Below are 22,526 nucleotides of genomic sequence, written 5' to 3'. Positions count from 1 at the left end.
CAATGACAACCTCTAGCACGTAGCGGACACTCCATACAATCCTCCCGTCGTCTCACAACTCTGCACTGTCCTCCACCACCTCCAGCATCCAGCACAGCACCTCCTCCACCCTAGGGACATAGGGAGGGATCAAGTATTGCAAGACAATGATGGCTTTTACGCAATTACATTCTATGTATGTCGCGTAGATTTGAATGGTAACGGGCAGAAAATAATTATAGACCTAAGCTCGGTAATTTACATTTGAGGTGTGTGAGGGGCTCGACTTTTGATCTCAGAACATCAGTGAAATGATTTGTGCCATAGCGAGAGATATTCATGATTTTGCCGCGATTGCACATGATGATTATGTACCAGTGACCACAGAAGTTGTTTAAGATTTTTTGGCGACCGCCGCAGATGTTCACAACTAGAGGGTCATGGCGTGGTCACAAAGCTAAGATCCATTGGTCATTGGTGGAATTTAAACTGGGAACCTCAGTGATCTTCCACTAGACAAGCTTGCTCTCGATTGTTTGGTGGACTATAATAAATCAATTTACCATACAAAATGTCTACCGTTCACATTTAACCGTCACAGCCAAAAACAGATCAGAGGTATCCTGATTAAGATTGAAATGGAATCTATTCAAATTAAATGATACAAGTTAAAATTCCATAGATAATTTTTTTTTTTTTATTTAATGCAGTTTTTTTATTTAGTAGTATATTACTTTAATAGAAAACTTGTCCACTGTTTTTTAATATATATAAATAAAAAAACATATTTTTTAGCAGTTTTTTGAGCTTAGATAATGTATTTTTCTTCTAAAAATATTAATCAGTCAACAAAACTGTTAAATATTTTACATGTCAACATGCAAGAGTGTCATTCACTGACATTGACAATTTGTTTAAGTAACGCTTGTTAGGTGGATAAAACAAAGAGAAGGAACATGCAGACGAGGACAGATCGCCAGTTAGTGTAAGGTGGTCAGATTAATCTTTCTCTCTCTCTCTCACACACACCTGGGCTGACCGGGACAAATTTATGCGACCAACAATTAGTAGGAAACAGATTACGCTGGTGATACCAACCATGTTAATCTACATTGATAGAATATTTATTGAGGATTAAAGTCATTAACGTTAGATTGAAAAAAGACTAGGTATCAAGATTTAATTAGATAATGTCGAAGAATGAGAAATTAAATATTTATAGAGTAACCAAAATATATAACTTTTATTATTACTATAATTCCAAGTTTCTGTTCAGTCAGAGGTATGCTTGGATTCTGTCTCTTTCCTGATCTAAGACCTCTGTAAATAGTTGTAATGATGACTTAGCCAATACAAATTGTACAATATTTTGTTAATTCTGGCTTAATAAACGATTTGATTTGATTTGATGAAAAAATTCTTTGAACTCTGCCACTATCACCACTTCTAAATTACTATATTATGCTTATGAACATGTTTTTATTTGTTTTATTGCTTAGTGTCCATAGAATATTATCATTACTTTGGTCTCCATAGCTGGACTGCTCACCTAGGTAGAGTTTTCTTGTCCTGTCCGTCGTTGTCCATGGATCGTCGGAAAACCGTGACAGTTGCGACTGTATGTTTCGGGTTGACGTCAAGACTCATGTTCCAGGCGTCTCGGTCACTCACTTCTGCACCCAACACCCGGAGTCCGCTCTTCACCCGAGCTCTGAGGAAAATTAAATTTGACATAAAAAATCTTGGAGATGTTTCTTAAATTCGAAAAAGTTGGATAATGTCTGATTTTTAAACATTAATTAGTTATTGTACGATTATTAGTTATTGTTTGAGCTTAGTGTTATTTGTCTGCCTTCCAGTTTTTGATTACTTAAATTTTAATAAAAACATGGTGAAATAAAATTTTAAACTGAAAGTATCTAACAAACCCTTAATATCTAATTTTATTGTAAAAACACATCTTATTATGTAGAGACTTCCTACTTGCTCGCCTTGCTAATCTTAAAACTAGAGTGTGTGATAGCTATGAACGCAAAATGCATAATCTTTATTCTCTACAAGGCCGATTAGTTAACACATTAAAGTCAATATATGGCATTACTGTACAATTATTGATTTATGACAAAACTCCGCCTAATCAAAATTTTCAATAACCTATACAAGGTTGGTTCTCAAGATGTTGAAATTAGTCTCTGATCCATACACATTTCAGTAAACATTCCTTACCTGAGGATGAACCCGGAGATGGAGAATTCCTGGTTGACCCTCAGGAAGACGGGGACGTGTAGTCTGGAGCGAGGGAAGAGAGCGGCGTGGGGCAACAGCAAGGCGAGGTGGTCGTCACTGCGTAGTTCTCTGTAGCTACCTCTCGCGTGGACCAGAGGTATAGAGGAGAGGGGAGTGACAGGCTGGATCTGCACTCGGGGAATACACTCGGCCAGGTCTGACGTGCGAGGTTCTAGTACTGAGTATGAAACCTGCAACATGTCAACTACGTTATTGTAGTTCAACCCTAGGAATCGATTTATGGTTAAAATATAGTTGTGAAAATTGGTTTTAAATGTCTGCTTCTTTGTAATCTGAATGTTACTTGTGCCGCAACTTTGGGACTTGTAGTGAAGTCATCTTCATCAGAATATGAATGTTTATGTGAGTCGGTGGCTCAGTCGGTAGCGTCGCGGACTTTGGGCCCAAGGCAGCGATGTCGTGGGTTCGGATCCTGGTCACTGCCACTAAAATTTATCAGTACAGTTCACCTTTGTACTGTACCGGCTCACTCCTTGCTTTGCTGTAAATGATCCACGCACGGGCGCTTAGTCTATGTGGACGGGCAAATGCAAGGTTAAAAGAGGCCGCCAACCTCTTTAAAAAAAGAAAAAAAAATCTTGAAACTTCATCTTCTTTGTGTTGAAGGATGTAACTCACTACATTGACATTTTTCTAAGCTTGAAGATCTGTCATGTCCCAACCTGGATAAATTTAACTTCAAATGAAGCACACTCGGGGACAGCCTTATTGAAATATGTGACTTTGTTAAAATATGTTTCTCTGAGGACACAATCAGATTCCATATAAATGGTAATAATTATTTAAATGACACGTTCATACAGATTGGTTGTCTAATTCAGTATAAGTAAAAGATCTGCTCAAATTGCTGCCAAAATTGACTTTTAGTTTTGTAATAATATTCTTGTAACTTAATTCCAAAAAAAGTTCAAATTGTTCCCTTAAAACATAAAAATTCCATTCGCAAAGGAAAACAAATACCAAAGAGTATATTTTTGAAACTGTTTGAGGAAAATCACCTTAACAGTCCGCTGTGGAGTCTTGACGGGTTTGCCAGGTCGGCCGTCCACGTCGGGGAGGGGGAGCGGAGGCCACCAGGAGGGAGGGATGGTTATCTCTGTCAAACAAACTCCGTCCTCGCCGTCAGGGCTGCATGCTGCAGTGAGGGCCGGCCGATCACCCATGGACACATGTACTTGTATACACACCTGAGACACCGCAAATATAGCCTTCAAGTTACATGAAAGATTTTTACAGAGAGTGTTATGTGAGTTGGAAAATAGAGACTTTGGCAAAGACATAGATATAGACATTGGCCTGTGCGATGAAATAATTTTTTTGTCATACTTCATCATTCCTTAAACTAACCGCGGCAACAATAATAACTAACTAACATTGCACAGACGCTTCATTATGAATTATTAGTGCTACAGCTGTTTCGGTAGGCTGGGACTGTGGAGTTTCAATTTTGTCTCATTGCGGCCTAGTAATTCCATTAATTGGGGCTTTATTATTTGGAAAATCAGTGGAAGCATATTTAAGTCAGAAAAATGTAGAGCTGGTGTCCTCGACACAATACGTTTCTTTTTTTCTTAGAGATGAAAAGGAACTACTTTAGCTCTACAGGCCCATATTGAAACTAGCTGTTTTCGCTGCAGCACGGTTAAAATTAGTTGTATTTTATTCACTGATTGTATACTCCTCAACCCTAAACCACCATGTATTTACCTGCTGGTGCCTGGGCAGCCTTGGGTCGGCGCCAGTGTGGAACAGAACCCGGAGCACGGGAGAGTCCCGGGGGATCTCACCCCGGACCACATGGGCACTCATGTCCAAGTGATGTCCTCCGCTCAGCTCCATGTCTAGTGCCAAAGTGGAGGCATTCATCGGCACTGGGTCTGGCACTATGTATCTGTAGCAATACACAACAATGTATGTAACAAACTGGTGCTTTAACATATTAGAATAGGAGAAAAACACCATCGTCACAGCAAATCTTCAGGCTAAGTCAATTTTCATTTGACTGATAGGGTTTCCAATTTTTACTTAAATAATGGCTAAAAAATTACAAATTTAATCGCTAACTAAATAATAAGAGCTTAACACGTTCACTGCTAAAGGAAATTAAAAAATCGAATCGTATTGCTAAAAAACTTTATTGTTATATAACATTCCTTTTTGTGTCCTTATTGAAATACAATATTATACAAAACGATCGAAAGTGAATATGACGTCAAAAAGTGACGTCATACTAATGGGTCAGTACTTGAGACATGATTTAATCTACATTTATCCATCTATCTAAATTATTTTCAGTCTTAACTATTTAGCTCGAATCATTACTTGAGCAAAATACGCGTGCCAATCTTCTTGTGCTAGCAAATCGTAACATTTCTCCAGAGTTACAATTATGGATTCGGACCTGTTTAATCGAAGAAAACAAAACACTCCTACCAGGGTCAATCCGTCTCTGAACTTGAGGAGAATCAAGCATGACATTACCACGATACTCAACGACCCACTTCGAGGAGTCACTGCAGTAGTTGACGAGGACGACATGAACTACCTCCATTGTTTGATCGAAGGCACCAAAAATACCCCTTACGACGGAGGTTTCTTCTACTTTATCATCTTTTTCCCTCCAAACTACCCTTTTGAACCTCCGAAAGTAAAGTTGATGACCACGGGTGGTGGATCAGTCAGATTCAACCCCAACTTCTATGACAGCGGTAAAGTCTGCCTCAGCATCTTAAATACGTGGAGTGGTCCAGAGTGGACTCCCGCTCAGAATATATCAAGTGTTCTTGTCACCATCCAGAGTATCATGAGCGAGAAGCCGTACTACGAGCCCGGGTACGAACGGGGCAAACACCCAAGGGAAGCGGACAAGTACAACGTATACATACAAAATGAAACCTTCAGAGTCGCAGTTGTAGGAATGTTGGACGACTACTCAATCAACCTTCCACAACACCTACGTCAAGTTATGGAGATGGACTTTCTCAACAACTATGAGTTCTATGACAGCACAGTCACACAAAGAAGCTGTCGTAATGGTAAGCGTTTAGAAGATCGCTTAATTCACAACTCAGTAAATATTAACTACAACACAATAAAACGTAGAATGAAGGATATTCGTGAAAGACTTGATGTTAAGTATGCTGTGGGCATTGCTGTGTATAAAAATCCAGAAATTATCGTTGTAGATGATTCTGACTAAGTATTAAAAACGTTGTCGTGAATAAAGGCTAATGAAAATTGAAACTTTTAAAAATACACACTAAAAAAAAAAAATACAAACAAAAATTTTCTTCAACTGAAAAAAAGTAAACAAGATATAAAATAGTTAATATCAGGACAGCTGTTAGAAACAGTAAATTAGCAAAATAACTTTAAACACTGGTCTACTGTAGATCTTCCAATGAGACATCATATTATGTAAAATTGGCTAGTAATAATAAGGCTGAAATAAATCTATTCTATGGTAAAGTCTTGATTATTCAATCTTCTATGTTATCCACACTCTATTGAAATTTTTATTTCTACAAAGTAACGGACACGGTAAGACTGCCTCTTTAATTCTTTATTCTGAAGAAGCCCCTTGTGTTTTTTTAACATCTTAGAACCGTGTCCAAAAACCTCTGCTACGTGTTTAGGACAAAACACATGTTAAATATTTTTTTACCAATGGGGGTGTGGGTGGCCACAGCTAGGTAAAAACTTTGAGTTTGTGACTAAATCTTTTTGAGACGACCTACTGTATGTGTAACTAACAACTAATGTGTAACTAACTAGTGTGTAACATACATCTAGTTATAAGAGAGAATCTACCCATATGGATGCATACCTAGCCGGGACCGTCTGCTTGGTAGAGAAAGGCCCGTAAGTTGCTCTGACAGACATAGGCTGGGAGGTCTGGAACACAGTGAAGCGGTCGACGCTGAGCACAGTGCTGCCCTCTGGTGGAGCCTCCCCTCGGTCCCTCGCCCCAGCCAAGTCCACAGCGGCCGGGTACTGTGTGCGGGCTGCATGCCGCAGGAAAAACCCTCCATCCTTGTTCTCGAAATGCACTTCCACCGTCCCTGCAACGCCTGTAAAGGAAAGATTGATTTATGCATTGTCTGAAATAATTCAGTAAGAATTCCAAAAAGATCTATCTCAGGATAAGATTATGAAATTTGTATCTGTTATTATTTACAGCATGAATCGATAAGATTTTACCTATTAAGACATATTTTCAAAATGATACAAAGTAAAAATTAGTCTGTTGGCTGAGTGATTTACATGATGGTAATCTCAAGTTTGCAGAGCTGAAGTTGTTGCAAACAACAAAGTAAGGTTAGTGCATGTTGCATATGGAAGTTATATTACTACGATGTTGTAACTTTGTCATTAGAATATGTTTTGGGATGTATGTAAACAATTGTTTTGTTTGGAAAACAAAAATTTTTTAAATACATTTTTTTTTAAACAACAGTTGACATTCTGATGAAATCAAATAAGGGTGACTCCAGCTTGGAATATTTTTGTACAGTACCTTCTCAACTTTCTTAAGATTCAGCCCAATATTTCCTTAAAGTTTTAGGAAAAGTATAATATTTGAAACAAACTTGTTAAGAGCAATGTTATATATGCTGTGTTGGTTTAACCTATAGTCGATGGTTTAATTTACTGGTTTCAAATTGCCAGCTGTTGTCAATGTTAATATTGTATGCTTACTAATAATTAAAACACATGTTATTAACTTAAAGGAGAGAATGTAAACAAAAGAGTTGAGTTTATGTTGGCTTATAAAGAAGATGTTAGTAAAATGGTTCAAATAAATTATTGTCACTACTTTCACTGAGTACTCACATTTTTTGTCAGTTTATTCGTAACAAGCAAATTGTCATCAAACAGTTTTTAATTAAGAGCTATGTTTGCTTTTAGTCAACAAACAGTTTCAATGTGTTGTCAATACACTGTGAGTGATTAACCATGTTTATTTAGGAATTAACATTGAAATTACAGCAAAAACAATATTTTCCGTACTTCAGCTGTGTGTTTAAATTCTATAATTAATTTAAAAAAGATATGTTTCAGAACTTAAATATTGGTTTGAATTCTTACAATTAATTGTTAAAGTAATAAAAATCTGATAATTTGCTAGAAATACATTTAGTGTCCCTACTGTAGTTATACAACAAACTATGGAAATTTTTCAGAGACCTTTTGGTTGTGTTCATGAATTTAATAACTTAAGCTAGTTACAACTAATTTGTAACAATAAAAGTTTAATTCAAAATGAACCAAATAATGATGGACACACTAACCAATATATACACAGCACATTATAGCTGATTGTGATCAAAGAAATTATTAAAAATAAAATTATAGAAAAACCTTACAGTAACTAATTGGTACCATAAAATGGTTTTACATTTTAAAGAACATTTGACTGTAAATTCAATTTGTCTAAAATGTCCTAAGTGTTAAGCCGTCTTTAAATAAATCGGAGTTTATGCAATACAAGTTTTAAACAAAAGTTGTCAGTCTACACTCAACTTCCGCGGAGTTTGCATTTGACAATTAGCTGGTTTTTTTTATATGTTTAAGTGTAGTGTGCTTTTGTGTTGTTTGAGCTTGATTATGCACGGTTTCATGTAAAAAAAAAAAAATTAACTTGCCAAAGAGGGAAACTATAATAGTATGTCCTTGTACAGCCTGAAGACAACACCAACTGGGAGTTGAAACTAGTTGCTGTAAGCAATTTTTAAGGATTATCATAAAGCAAGTATTTTTTAAACCAATTTAAGAGTCTGTTTCAGTTTTTTTTGTGACAAAACAATTTTTCCAATGCTTAAAATAAAAATTTTGTATTTAACAAGAAGTTAACATAACCTTTTAAGCCACATTTGCATTGGAGTTTACAATAAAAAATTTCAAACTTTTGTCGGTGAGAAATAATTTTTGTCTTCAACTAACATGTTTTAACACTTGCCGTTTTAAACATTTGGTTGTAATGTCTGGTGTGAACAAGGTTTAACGTAACTTTCCTAACACTGAGCGGGCTTAGATATATGTTGTATATATTCACTTATTCATCTGTTGTTATGAACAATTTTGACCAAAAATATGATGCAGCACATCAATTAAATCCAGAAGTTTAGAACACTGTTCGAAACCAATCACTTCAATCAGTTAAAAGTTTATTGTCTAATTTAAGTTTAATTTAACTTGGCACATAATCAGTTGAGTTTGTCGTCTGCACACCACGATCATGGTAGACAATTTAGTTCTACTACACATGTCACCAGTGTCTTATGTCCCAGCTGATTGTCTTGATTAACTAAGTTGGTAACCCTGCCTAAACATCGGTTAACCGGGATAACTCTGTGAATAGACTTAATTAAGAGCACCTGCTACAAAGAAAACCTTGGATACATAAGCGTAGAGATTTAGTAATTCTAACTCATCATTTTGAAATATATTGAAATAATGATAGCTAAAATCCTTATATATAATTCTGTAAGACAAAATCTTTACCAGAAAATTTTGGACGTCTGGTAAGTCGCAGAAAAGTGGGAGGGGTCTTAAATTAAAGGTCTTGACCCCAGGGACTCGGGAAAAATAGCAGAATTTCCATAAAGTTACCAGAAAACGAGATATAACGTAAAATGTTCTCCATAAGAATAGCATTAGAAGCCATTTTCTGCTAATTTTTGTTTACTTCATACAGCTGATCGTGATTTATCATCAAGCCAGTACGCAATGTTAACATTTGGATTATACTTATTTGCCAGTAAGTTCAGCAATGTACTATATAAAACCAGGGATAACGTTACCTATAATAATTAAGACTTTTTAGTTACGTTATATAGAATGTGGAAATATATTATTTTACTGTGAAACTTTTCAAACTTGTGTTTAACAAGAAATAACCACATTGAATAAATAATTAACGAGCTACCTTAATAAACCAGTATTTATTCACAACCAATTATATGTTTGCTGCCTTTATAGTGTGGCCTTGCTTTAGCAGAGTTAAATCTATGTAGTGATTCGAATGATTTATTGAAAATAACATCAACAAAGACAAACAACAAACTGTTTTTTACACATAAGATATGGCATATATACAGGGATATCTATTCTGACACATAGATAATATATTTCTTTGTTTGTTTAAATATTAGAATAATTTATTTTATATTATTGAGCATTTTAGGGACTTATGTCCCTACAAGCCACTAGTTAATATATAATGTCTAAAATTACTATTGGTCAGGTGTAGGCGTGGATAACCTGATATTTTTTAATGTAGTTTCATTATCTAAAAATATATATTAAATTTGCGACCTTAAGTATACAAATTGTATTTATTTCTTTTAACTTACTAACCTTCTTTCATCCTTCCTTACTGTCATTCTAGTTACACAAATGGTCAGATAATGTATCTCTTGCATAGTACCAATGACTTAACTTTTGGAGACTGAAGTAGATATTATATCTATATCGACCAGTTGTTGCCAATTTTTATTTACAAGAACATAGTTGAATGCGTCACTAGTAGAATTTGCTACAGACTAACTTATATTTCTGCCTTTGATTTTCTTCTTTATCAGCTTAACTTGGTTAAAAAGTCTGCGTACTTGTCAGAGTCACCTCGGTGGCTCAGTGCACCCAAGATGAATGGAGTAAAATTTTACTCCATTCATCTTGCAGTGCACCTACTTCCACTTTTTCATTATTGGTGACACCTTTAACACAGGGATGGAATGTTTAGTTCTTCAATTGGTCGAAGATAGTACGAATACATAACACAACAAATAAAATACTCAATGAAGTAAGTTTATTAGCAAATATATTTTGGGTGGATTCTTGTGCATTGTGGAAAGTAATATAGAAAGTCGCGGGATGGAGATTGCATGTAAGATTAATATAAAACAATTTAGCGAACACAGAATGAGCGCTCATGCACGAATGCCATGACTAGATGACATAGCTCTGATTGAAATTTATATTTTGGTAACGATTCTTGGTCTCTAATCGCCTTCTTTTATATTCTTGATGGAATAGCATTACGTTTCTTAATGGAATAAAGTTTTCGCGTGTGGTCTTTTCATAGGTGGTGGGGGAACTTCCCCTCAAGCCGCCTAAATATTGTGTACAAAGTAAGGTATCACAATAAAGAACTTTATACAAATTTCACAATAAAAGCTGATAAACAATAGAAAAAATACATACGGTCTTATCACAATATCAGAATGCTTGAAACTGTGTAGTTTAGAAATGAATAAAGAAATATCAAAACTCTTAAACATTACAGAAACTAATTGTGTTTAAAAATAAATAATAAACATGAGGTAAAAGTTCTGTTAGGAGGTAGAGATGCTGGGTTGATCACAAAGGTTAATTACACCGGAGAGGGAAGCAGCTTGAGACTTGACAATTAACCTAAATATGTTCCTCCAAGAAACAATTGGCTTTGTACTCCATGGATCGATGTGAGCTCAGCGAGCCTAGCACGTAAACATGTCGCTTGTGTCCTGAATATATGTGAGATCGTCTGTAAATCTTTACCGAAAGTACATACAACTTCCAGCTGCAAACTTCGTAATGTTTCTGATCTTACTTTAGTTAGGGTATTATGAGAGGATTGCAGTTTAAAAAAATCCCTTTATGGTATGAATTGAATGAGAATATTTAATTTAAAACAACCTTTTGGTCAACTTTTTTCATTTTCTGATTTAATTTTAATTTGGAAATTGTTACATAAACTGTTTTAAATCAAACTATTCACCATATAAAAATACTTCACCAGAAAATGAAATAAACATCTTCTTAAAGGGAAAAAAATCATCAACAATTTTTTAAGGGTTACAAATTACAAAATATTTAAAAATCCCGGTTATGTATTGATGTTATATTAATTATGTACAAGACATTCCATCCCCATATTAAAGTTGTAGCCAGTTTTTAAATCAAATTCGTAGTAGTTGATGTGAGCCACCAACGATTGCGCTGATCTAAATTACAAATTTCTGTCAAATACACAAGCTTTTTTTACCAAACTAAACTAATGGAATGAGTTATTGTGAGCTATAGCAACTATTAGGTTCATCAAGTATGTCAGCACCAAAAAAGTAAGGTAGAAAATAGAGTTTTAGACAATAACGCATTCTGTGACTGACTCACACAACTACATTCCTTTTAGCAAAACATTTGCAAAAGCTGGTCCATATAGATGGGATGCCGGATGTCAACTTCTGTATCCAATAATCAATCGTATTACGTATAGTGTGTTTTACATAAGTGTTCAAACATAAGATGGTTTTACATGGAGTTGTTGGTTGTACTTTAGCTACAATTCTAATTATTTTCTTTTGAAGCGCAAAACCATTTCACTGCAGTACAACTTTCAAACTCAACAATACCATATGACGTTACACATAAAACATAGTGATAAAAATTAACAGTAAGTGAAATGAGAATATAGCACTAAACCCTCCCCATTATGTAACCAGAGTCCAATCAGTTAAGTGATTTGACCCACTTTGTTAGGTTTATGACAGTTCTGAAGCTTTAATTCCAAGACTCATCCAGTTTGATTGCCACGAGGCCTTGGTCTCATTTCTGAAAATCAGCTGATTGCAAAAGCTTTATGGCAAAAACTACATTTTCTATTTTGCGATTGTTTCTGATTCAGTATGGAAACGTTGTCTAAAAACTATTAAATTTTAGATTTTATATTGTACTGAAAACTGATAGTTTTTTACACCGGTAAACATTTTTTGGCTCAGTCGAGGTTGGTATTTTGGTGCTTTAAGAAAATTGCATGTTACTGTTCCATCTCACTCCTTGATTTTGCTTCATATACATGCATTGGGTTGAGGCCTATGTAAAGGGGTGTTGGAGATTAAAAGTGACTTTTGTAAAATTGTATGTACCAAAACTAGGTTACAGCACCATACAACAAAAATAATACAGCTATCCCGTTGTACCCCGGTATCCCGTTGTGGCCTGACTTCTTATAGTAAATCCTTTGCCGTTAAAATTTGGTGAGGATCCAAAAATGTTCCCACATAAATTAAAAGAATAACAAACAAATAAGTACAGCTGAGGTATTTTTAACATTATGTATATGAAAAGTTCCCTTTGAAAAGGAATTACGACCTTAAAGGGCAATTTATGAAATAATGGATAGTTTTGCGCAAGGTTTCTCGTCATGACGAACATTTTAAGTATATGGTTTATGGGGGTGTGACTTGTAGTTTTCTCAAAAGTTCATGGGTACTTTTGGCTTTATATATAGAAGATTTATAAGTCACTGGTACTTTTAACAAAAATAAATGAGAATATTTGACTATTTTATGGGCTGTATGTTGTTCAAATTTTTAGTAACGCTTATATATTAGTACACTTAGTATGTGTATGTATACTTCTGAACCCCCTTCATTGTGACTGGTCCTAAAGAAGGGTCTACTGCGATAATTTTGTAAAAAAAAACAACTTAGTGTAAATCATTCCTATTTTACTAAGAAATACCACAATAGAACATTTTACCCTTTTGCACAGAAAAAAAAACTAAATATCTTCACCTGACAATTTAGTTTACATGTTTAAACCCAAACCAAAAATTATACACGAGAGGTACTGCAGTAGTGCACAAGTCAACTTCACCTGCCCCATGTACAGTTAAGTCACCATGTCATATGTTAGAAGCAACTGATAATAGTGACAACTGTTATCATGTTTACCTGTACAGGAAGAGTCTTATCTAGGATAATCCCAATTTGATTTGTTACAGTCAAATAGGGTTAAGGTAGGCTACACAAGTTTGTTAAGATGGGTCATTTGTCTTTCTTTGTAACATAACATTACTCGCTGGGTGAGCAAAAGTCTGGAAATACATTGGTTTTTACGAGGGAAGATGAAACTACTGCTTATTGTAGTTACTGTCTTTTGGTAATTTTAATGCCCTGTTTCACCTTTATCCTTGCAGGAGTCTAACAAATCTCAAATTCAAGCATATGTCGATGATCCCTTATATTCACAAATTGTAAACCCTGTCAGTTGACAAGCACAATAAAATTGATAAATGTCTTTAACCAAACAAGAATCTAAATGATGAAACTAAAATGTTAAAATTGTTGTAATACTTTTGCTGCCATGGACTGTGGATCACAATTGATATTTTCCCCAGATCCTGATCTTAGTTCTTTTAAAGCCAAGAGAACAGAGCCCTAATTTTTTTTCAAAGGTTCTAGGACCAGGGGGACTACCGGGGGTTTTCCACGCCAGGAGGGGGTTTTGGGGGTCCTTCCCCGGAAAATTTGCTCTTTGTATATCAGTTTGGTGACTTTCAAAAGCCATTAGTATTTCTAGAAATCCAGAACTGTGTCAAAAAATTTGTATGACGAAAAATATGTTTAAGTTTATTTTTACAATGTCTAATAGGGTGTAGGGCTTTAGCTTAAGGGGGTCTCTCCTTGGAACCACCAATGATCATACTTCATTAAATTATCTTTGTGTAAAATTTCAGATAGTGATTTATTGGTAATGGGATGACAATTAGACACTTCATTTTCAAAACAGGCACCTATACTTTTCACATTAGAAACATGTCTATAGAGGAAAATAGATATGTTATGACTTTTTTAATAAGTTTATGACATTTTATTTTGGGCTCACAGATACTAGACTATTCTTGACTGAAGAAAATTAGTTTTTAAACATTTAGCAAACTGTTTAAATTTTTACTATGGAAAAGTTTTCAAGTGGATAGAGTGTTTAAAAATTGGTTTGAAAAGTCATTACTTAAAACATCTTCCTTGTCACTGGAAAAGTTGGACGACTTTAAACTCAATTTATGACCAGTTCGCCTCTCTAGCTTTAAAGGGCTTTTCAGTCTATTAAAAACACAAGAAAGGGAATTAGGGGGTTGAAAAACATTCTTAATAACTTTTCAAGGCGTTGCCGAAGCTGCTTACATCAAAGAAAAGTTCCGTTTTACATTTTAAGAGACGTTCACTGAGTGTGGTTCAATTTTGTTTTCTCTATTCGTGCTAATTTTATTTGGCTACGTTGGTTTTAAGCTAAGCGAATTTATATTTCCAATTTACTAATTAATTTAAAATAATTTCAGCAACATGGGCGTGTTGATTGTTGATATTCCATCAGCCTACATTGTCTAGTATACAACCTACTTACACTACAGCTTACCACGCAGTATCCGTCGTTTGCAGGCGTTCGTTAAAACCACTGCTCTCATCCAAACAATGCGAAGTTTGGCCCAAATCTCTGTTTGAATAATTGTATCACCTGTTAAATTGCATGTGTCTAATTGTTTAAGACGAATTAATATTTAGCAATAATTGTATTTTTTGCACTTACAGCAATTAATTGTCTTTGAAATATTTCGCTAAAGAGATAATGTTATTTCGTACCGTTCTTCTACTTATTTAACACAAATAGCTAAATCACAATTCATTTTTAATCGCAAATAGCTAAGGTTTATGTGCGGAATAACCTAAATTCCCGCACTGAAGTATACTAGCCGCAAACACAGAACGTTAAATGCTAAATAACTAATTGTTGGTACTTGAACCATTGACTCTAAACCAAAAGGTCAATGCGTTTACTTATTACTCATGTAAGTCTTCATTAGTAATCTCTAAAACCAACCAATAAGTGTTTTTCATATGGATTAGAGTGCAAAGTTTTAACTACGGAACAAGTCAACAAAGACCAATTCGTAAGACCGATGAATGTTTGACATATGAAAATGGCACCTGTCCAAATCACAGAGACGATCAAGCTCAAGAAACGAAGGTCTTTAAATTCGCAAAGCGGCATTATGTATGAAGTAGTTTGGCACTTGGCCACCAGTGCTTGTAGCGCTACTGTCGCGTAAAATTAGCCCGTCTGTCTGCAATAACAGCTTTGCGATTTTGCGATCTTGTTTGCAAATTCAATTGTGAATCCATTGTTAACAACGACTGCTGATTCTATTGTTAAATATCAAACAGTGGCTCCCGTGCTTGAAACTGAACGAGAACGCGGACGAGAATGGTGGTGGTAGTGTACCTAAAATCGAGAAAACCTCGGTCTTACAATAAACATTACTAAGTTGAATTAAATAACGTTTGAGTTTTCTTATATAGATCACTTTTTACTTTCGTAGACACCATTTTTATATCATGCCAAACTGAACAACTTAACACTGTAAAATCTTTTACGTCACACCAATTTTCAAATCAACAAAAACTAAGTAATAGAATATACAGTAGCATATGTGACAGGCTAATTTAGACTATTGATGTTCTATTTAAAATACACAAATTGGATACAACCTGTTAATGCAGGGATGTCTACCCTTCTTCTGTTATCTTATAAAACAACCAGATATACGACAGATAATTCAATTAACCCCAATCACAATTCAATTAATTGTAAAAGAACTTTTTGTCAAGTAATCATAGTAGACGTAAACATCTTGAGTTTTCTTTTCTTTCCCTACAAAAACTCCATCTCAAAACTCCATGACGTCCTCGTGTTAAAGTCCTGTGGGATTTTAAGGACATAGCTATGTTTGCCGGTTTCTATATCTAAAATATTTGGAAAAATATCAACCCAGACAGTTCAATACAATTCCCGATAGCCCAGAACAAAACACGGTGGACAGAAATTACCTACACATATTTTATAAGACTAGTTTATTTACCAGTTCCTCACAAATTGTGTTCAGATGATCTACCACAAGAATCAGAGACATAAATCTATGAGACTGTTATATTTCATCAAACTAACACTGGTAATACTGGTAGGTGGTACAATATCACAAAGTCAGTTTTCTCCAGACTGACTGGCAGGGGCTCAATGGGCACATTAGAAAATAAGCATCTACAAAATGTGAAAATTAATTTTAAAAAGCCACTACACAGTTCTATAGCTGCAAGCAGTATGTCAGGATGGCCGAGCGGTCTAAGGCGCCAGACTCAAGTGCAAACTTGCCGCTATGAGCGGTACTGGGCGTTCTGGTCCTCAATGAGGGCGTGGGTTCGAATCCCACTTCTGACAGAAACTTTTTGTCAACAGTTCAATCCGTCCGTTTATCCAAATGTCTATAGATGTCAAGACGTGGCTGTTTATATAATTATTTATATGCAATCAACTTTTAAAATTTCACCGAAGAGTCACAACTTGCTCTAAGACAAAAAATAAATACTGTAAAGTAATTTTAAGTTCAAGCATATTTAAAAAAAATCTATTTATTGCACTAAAATGTTAAATGTTTACAAGCATTTTAAAAGGAATCGAGTGTTTTAAACAAAACACACTCAATCAAAACTTTCCAAAAACAAAATATACAAAATTGAGTAAATAGTATTTAAACCTTGATTTTAAACCTAATCTTACTTCTGCTATTTATTTTTTGGTAACCGTTAAAAAAAAATTAAACAATATTTTAAATGAAAATAAACTCACAATAACATAGAACGTAGAAAACTTAATATACGTTTACGTGAGTAATTTTAGCTTAACTGAGTTGATAGAGAAACTTACATAAAACAATGTAGAAAACAAAATCGGCAAATAAATAGATTACTTTTCTGAGATTAAATAATTTGAATTACCCTGTGTATGATCAGTTCGTGTTAATATAGGCTACATATAGTTTAATTTCATATAATTACGCAATTATAAAACAATACGAGCTTGTAAAACGTTTTACAGAAATTCAGGGATCTTCAGCAAAAACAGAGTAATCGAAAAAAAGGCACAACTACGTTCAGGAGGAATAAACCATTTTAATTTATAATATTAACCACTACACGAGGCTATACTACACGAGGGTAAGGTACTGTATGTAAGGGTAGGTAGGTACTGCATGTAGGGGTAGGTAGGAACTGTTTGTAAGGGTAGGTAGGTACTGTATGTAAGGGTATACAGGTACCGTATGTAAGGATAGACCGGTACTGTATGTAAGGGTAGGCAGGTACTGTATGTAAGGGTAGGTAGGTACTGTATGTAAGGGTAGGTAGGTACTGTATGAAAGGGTAGGTAGGTACTGTACGTAAGGGTTGTCAGGTACTGTACGTAAAGGTTAGCAGGTAATGTACGTATGGGTAGGTAGGTACTGTATGCAGGTAAGGGTAGGTAGGTACTGTATGTAAGGGTAGGCAGGTACTGTATGTAAGGGTAGGTAGGTACTGTATGAAAGGGTAGGCAGGTACTGTATGTAAGGGTAGGTAGGTACTGTATGTAAGGGTAGGCAGGTACTGTACAGTATGTAAGGGTAGGTAGGTACTGTATGTAAGGGTAGGTAGGAACTGTTTGTAATGATAGACCGGTACTGTATGTAAGGGTAGGTAGGAACTGTTTGTAATGATAGACCGGTACTGTATGTAAGGGTAGGTAGAAATTGTATGTAAGGGTAGACAGGTACTGTATGTAAGGGTAGGCAGGTACTGTATGTAAGGGTAGGTAGGTACTGTATGTAAGGGTAGGCAGGTACTGTATGTAAGGGTAGGCAGGTACAGTATGTAAGGGTAGGTAGGTACTGTATGTAAGGGTAGGTAGGAACTGTTTGTAATGATAGACCGGTACTGTATGTAAGGGTAGGTAGAAATTGTATGTAAGGGTAGACAGGTACTGTATGTAAGGGTAGGCAGGTACTGTATGTAAGGGTAGGTAGGTACTGTATGTAAGGGTAGGTAGGAACTGTTTGTAATGATAGACCGGTACTGTATGTAAGGGTAGGTAGAAATTGTATGTAAGGGTAGACAGGTACTGTATGTAAGGGTAGGCAGGTACTGTATGTAAGGGTAGGTAGGTACTGTATGTAAGGGTAGGCAGGTACTGTATGTAAGGGTAGGTAGGTACTGTATGTAAGGGTAGGTAGGTACTGTATGTAAGGGTAGGTAGGTACTGTATGTAAGGGTAGGTAGGTACTGTATGTAAGGGTAGGCAGGTACTGTATGTAAGGGTAGGCAGGTACTGTATGTAAGGGTAGGCAGGTACTGTATGTAAGGGTAGGTAGGTACTGTATGTAAGGGTAGGTAGGTACTGTATGTAAGGGTAGGCAGGTACTGTATGTAAGGGTAGGTAGGTACTGTATGTAAGGGTAGGCAGGTACTGTATGTAAGGGTAGGTAGGTACTGTATGTAAGGGTAGGCAGGTACTGTATGTAAGGGTAGGTAGGTACTGTATGTAAGGGTAGGCAGGTACTGTATGTAAGGGTAGGCAGGTACTGTATGTAAGGGTAGGCAGGTACTGTATGTAAGGGTAGGTAGGTACTGTATGTAAGGGTAGGCAGGTACTGTATGTAAGGGTAGGCAGGTACTGTATGTAAGGGTAGGTAGGTACTGTATGTAAGGGTAGGTAGGTACTGTATGTAAGGGTAGGCAGGTACTGTATGTAAGGGTAGGCAGGTACTGTATGTAAGGGTAGGCAGGTACTGTATGTAAGGGTAGGCAGGTACTGTATGTAAGGGTAGGCAGGTACTGTATGTAAGGGTAGGCAGGTACTGTATGAAAGGGTAGGCAGGTTCTGTACAGTATGTAAGGGTAGGTAGTAACCGCACAATAGACCCGGTATGTTGATGTTAACTCTTCATTCACCTACAACCCCCCAGGGCTTCCAACCTTGTACAATGAATGTCTCTCAGTGGAGTTATACGATAACAATACACTCTGATATAGTTAGGTTGCCCAACCTGTGTTTAGTCAAACTTCCTTTTGCTTGCTTGCACCATAGATGTATTTATTTGACTGGTTACTGTGCACGCATTAAACTCTTAATGTTATTGATTTGATCTCGAGAAACAGACTGCAATTGCCAAAAATGTCTAAATATCCAACAAATAAATGGCTGGGTTGTGTGGTTTTAATGTCCACTTAGTTTCTTGTCAACCAGTTGACATGTGGCTACTAATTTATGCTAACAAGAATATACGTTAGTGTGCCTAGTAACACTGTTAAGGTTTGGACAGTAATGCATTCCCCTAACAAAAAAGTAAATAACGTTGAAAAAACATAAGCACAAAAAATCGATGTATTAGTTTAAACTATCACACGTTTAATATTTTTACAATGTTAATTACTAATAATCTTTTATACAATTTTCTGAGTACCTATCTATTGTATAAATGAAAATACACGGATAACATTAAAGATCGGGGAATATGCGATAAAATTAAATGTAATAAAACTCTAATTTATAAGTTAAAAGCTGTTATAAGAAAACTGTTGACATAATATATTTTCACAACAAAAACATTTATTACTTGGGAAGCAAATGTCCATGGTGTTTTGTAAAAATTGTCCCCAATTTTCGGTAGAAAAACTAAATTTCATTATTTAAATTTCGAGGTACTGCAATTCAAACGTTTTCAAATATTTTTACTACATACATTATCGCAAAACAACATTATGGAAGTCAAAACCAAAACCTATGTTCGTGACTGGCTAAAAGTGGAAAGAGACGAAAAAATGTTAAGAAGATGTTTCGTGGACAAATTTACACTTTGCAAGTTGAAAGCCAGGAGTCAGGGGTCGAGAAGTGAAGCAATTGATTTTGCAAAGGCAATTAATGCCTGAGACTACTACTTGTCATGGATGAGATACGAAGAGGAGGGATCTTTGCCAAGAGACTACTGCCTTCTGCTGTCTCACGAATATCTAGCATTATACTCGCAATCTCGTCATACACAATTATAGTTGTGTTTAAAATCGATTCATAAAAAAGGAAAATTTAGATAAGAATTTACATGGTTATAATGAATAATAATATGAACTAGAGGTCGTCCAGTGGTCGAAAACTCGAACAAAAATGTCTAATGTACAGACTTTTCTATTTTCACCCACGCTGTAATAAAACATGCGATTGGAATTTCGTACATTTTTAAATTTTCTGTTTATATTTCGTCACCAGTATGGCAACCCATAAGGTAAATGTTAATTTTTTTAAATTTTAAACTCATTTTTTGTGCTTATTTTTGAACCTGTTTTAATTTTTTAAAGAGATTCTACACATCTACATGAAATATCTTTCTAACAGTATGCGTAGATTTCCCCTACGATGCACACGAGCTGAGAAAAAGGTTTCCAAGAAACATGCTTGCCATATATAGGATTCGTTTAGAATTGTAATAATGAAGAATGTGATTATAATTTATTGTCTATTGATCTAACCTTCGCCAGATGAGGTAAATTTTGTTAGATAATTAAATACCCCTAATAAGATACAACTTAGATAGCTTAATCAGATCAAACATCTTGGATATCACAAATACGCTGCTGTATGTTTCTACCATAGTACTACCTCTGAGGTGCTCAATTAGATAACTATTCTCAGACACTAAATAAATGAGATACCAAAGATTGCAATGTTAAAATATTATTTTACAGTTTATTAAATGTAACCAAGAATCATCCCACTTTGGTTTCGATGGGGAAATCGTCAAACACAGAGGTATAAACAATTTATTTGAGAAACGCAATGGGTTTTTTGAACACATTGCTAAGTTCCTAAGTTGTCTGATCTGTGTACTAAACATGTCATGTTTCAGGTTCGATCTGATTAAGTGAAGAGGTGACATTTTCAGATATCGAAACGTTGCAATTACGTTACTAATTTCCACACTTTTTTTCTACACTATTCATTAGAACGTCATAAACTCACACTCAAGTTTACTTTAAACCAAGTCAAACATCCGCACTGGTTCATCCAGTGTTTAACACCCTTAAGACATTAGCTTATCTAGTTTGTCGCCTTGTCGCCGCCTACAACAGATGTATTTACGGTAACGAGGCCAGGCTATGCACCGTGATCACGTAGTTAGCGATGAACAACACCGCTGAGCATATCATGTTATATTTACACAGTCTTTTTTAAATGTAACAAATCAATTTTTCTTGCAATCTTGCTAATGCTAAAACAATTTTGAAACCCATACCTCGCGTATAACATTTGAGCTTGTTGGGTATTCACAATAGTTTATACTTATAATATATTTACCAATTTTACAGCTCTGCGATCCTGTCTGCGCCGAATACTTCATTTACCCATGTTGGGGTTTCGGTTTAATTTCGATACTAATTACTCCAATGGGATTGCAAATAAAAGATTATGACTTGGATTAAACCTATCACATTTTAAATTTTCCCATTGTTAGAGTAACTCATATTTATATTTAGCGTAGAGTGTATTAGTATGTTTACAATTATATACTTATATTTACTAGCAGAATGTTCATTTAATTCAGCCAAATAAAAGTGTATATCGTGCACTGAAAACTTTATCGTGAAATAAGAAGAAAATATTATCCACATAGACGCATTTAAACATATACATGTCAAAACAGGGTTCGGATTAAACACTCTTAGTAGGATGACAAGTCTATTTGATGTATTTTAAGTCTATGTTACTGGCGAATATGTATGATTTTATGCTTACATTTGAAATATAATAATATTCCTACCTAAAATGTGTTTTTGTTTTTGATATCTCTATGACATTCGTACAGTAAATTATTATTGAATACCAAATTACTAGTTTACAGAGCTCACAGTTTATAACTTAAAGGTGTTTTACAGCTTAAAATGTTCTGTATTAAATGTTCTCTTTAACCAACTATAAGGGACCCTCTTCTAAATGTAAATGCAATCCTATAGCTGGACTGTTGAAACAATCGTCTGTGGCCTCAACCCAATGTACAATGCAAATGAGCCTTCATCGCTGTCACTGCCAAAATGGCGCGCTTTTTATGACCAAAGTGTTTTTGGCGGGTAATTCAATCGGGTTAACTCTTTTGAAGGTATTTTATGGTAGGTGGTTAATTGTTCAGTAGTGGTGATTGATTGCAATTTTGTTGTACACCACTTTAGAGTATTATTTTGAGTCGATGTTTACTTAACTAACCGAGGCCTATAAACATATAGACAGCTGTAAAATGCAATATCATAGACTAAGCTTTGCTGATGTAATGTTGTGGCAAAGTTTACATATGTCAGTGTGAGACTTAGGTCAAATCACGTTTCACTGATGTAGATTTTGTGTGCGACTACTCCATGACGAAGTGGTTTAAACCTATTTTAAGTTTTGCCAAAAGATTTCAATTACCAACATGTTACGTAAAACAAGTAAAAAAAATCATAACTGTGAGTTGAACGGACCCAACAAAAACTCAAGATTGACAGAAAATAATTTAATACTGAACAGGAAACCCTAATGCATATCCGTGGAAAATTGGTCATGGCAGTTAAGTTTAGGCAGTG

General features: G+C 35.3%; 1 protein-coding gene and 1 non-coding gene across 2 annotated transcripts in view; one reads left to right on the top strand and one right to left on the bottom strand.

Moving 5' to 3' along the window:
• Positions 1 to 22,526, bottom strand: part of LOC128991830 (transmembrane protein 132E) — a 202,195-nt gene that overhangs the window by 15,184 nt on the left and 164,485 nt on the right. The window contains exons 2-6 of the mRNA XM_054415040.1: positions 6,113 to 6,356; positions 3,994 to 4,177; positions 3,285 to 3,473; positions 2,206 to 2,456; positions 1,529 to 1,690 (exon numbers count right to left, since the gene is read on the bottom strand). Coding sequence (XP_054271015.1) covers positions 1,529 to 1,690; positions 2,206 to 2,456; positions 3,285 to 3,473; positions 3,994 to 4,177; positions 6,113 to 6,356 — 1,030 coding nt within the window. The remainder of the gene's footprint in view (positions 1 to 1,528; positions 1,691 to 2,205; positions 2,457 to 3,284; positions 3,474 to 3,993; positions 4,178 to 6,112; positions 6,357 to 22,526) is intronic.
• On the top strand, positions 16,212 to 16,326 carry Trnal-caa (transfer RNA leucine (anticodon CAA)). Its single transcript has 2 exons — positions 16,212 to 16,249; positions 16,282 to 16,326. It is a non-coding gene; the product is annotated as a tRNA-Leu (tRNA).

Source organism: Macrosteles quadrilineatus, unplaced genomic scaffold (genome assembly GCF_028750875.1).
Source record: "Macrosteles quadrilineatus isolate MER2022 unplaced genomic scaffold, UCM_ALF_1.0 Scaffold_1__1_contigs__length_201487025, whole genome shotgun sequence".
Taxonomy (NCBI): domain Eukaryota; kingdom Metazoa; phylum Arthropoda; class Insecta; order Hemiptera; family Cicadellidae; genus Macrosteles; species Macrosteles quadrilineatus.
This window is presented reverse-complemented; position numbering and strand designations above follow the sequence as displayed.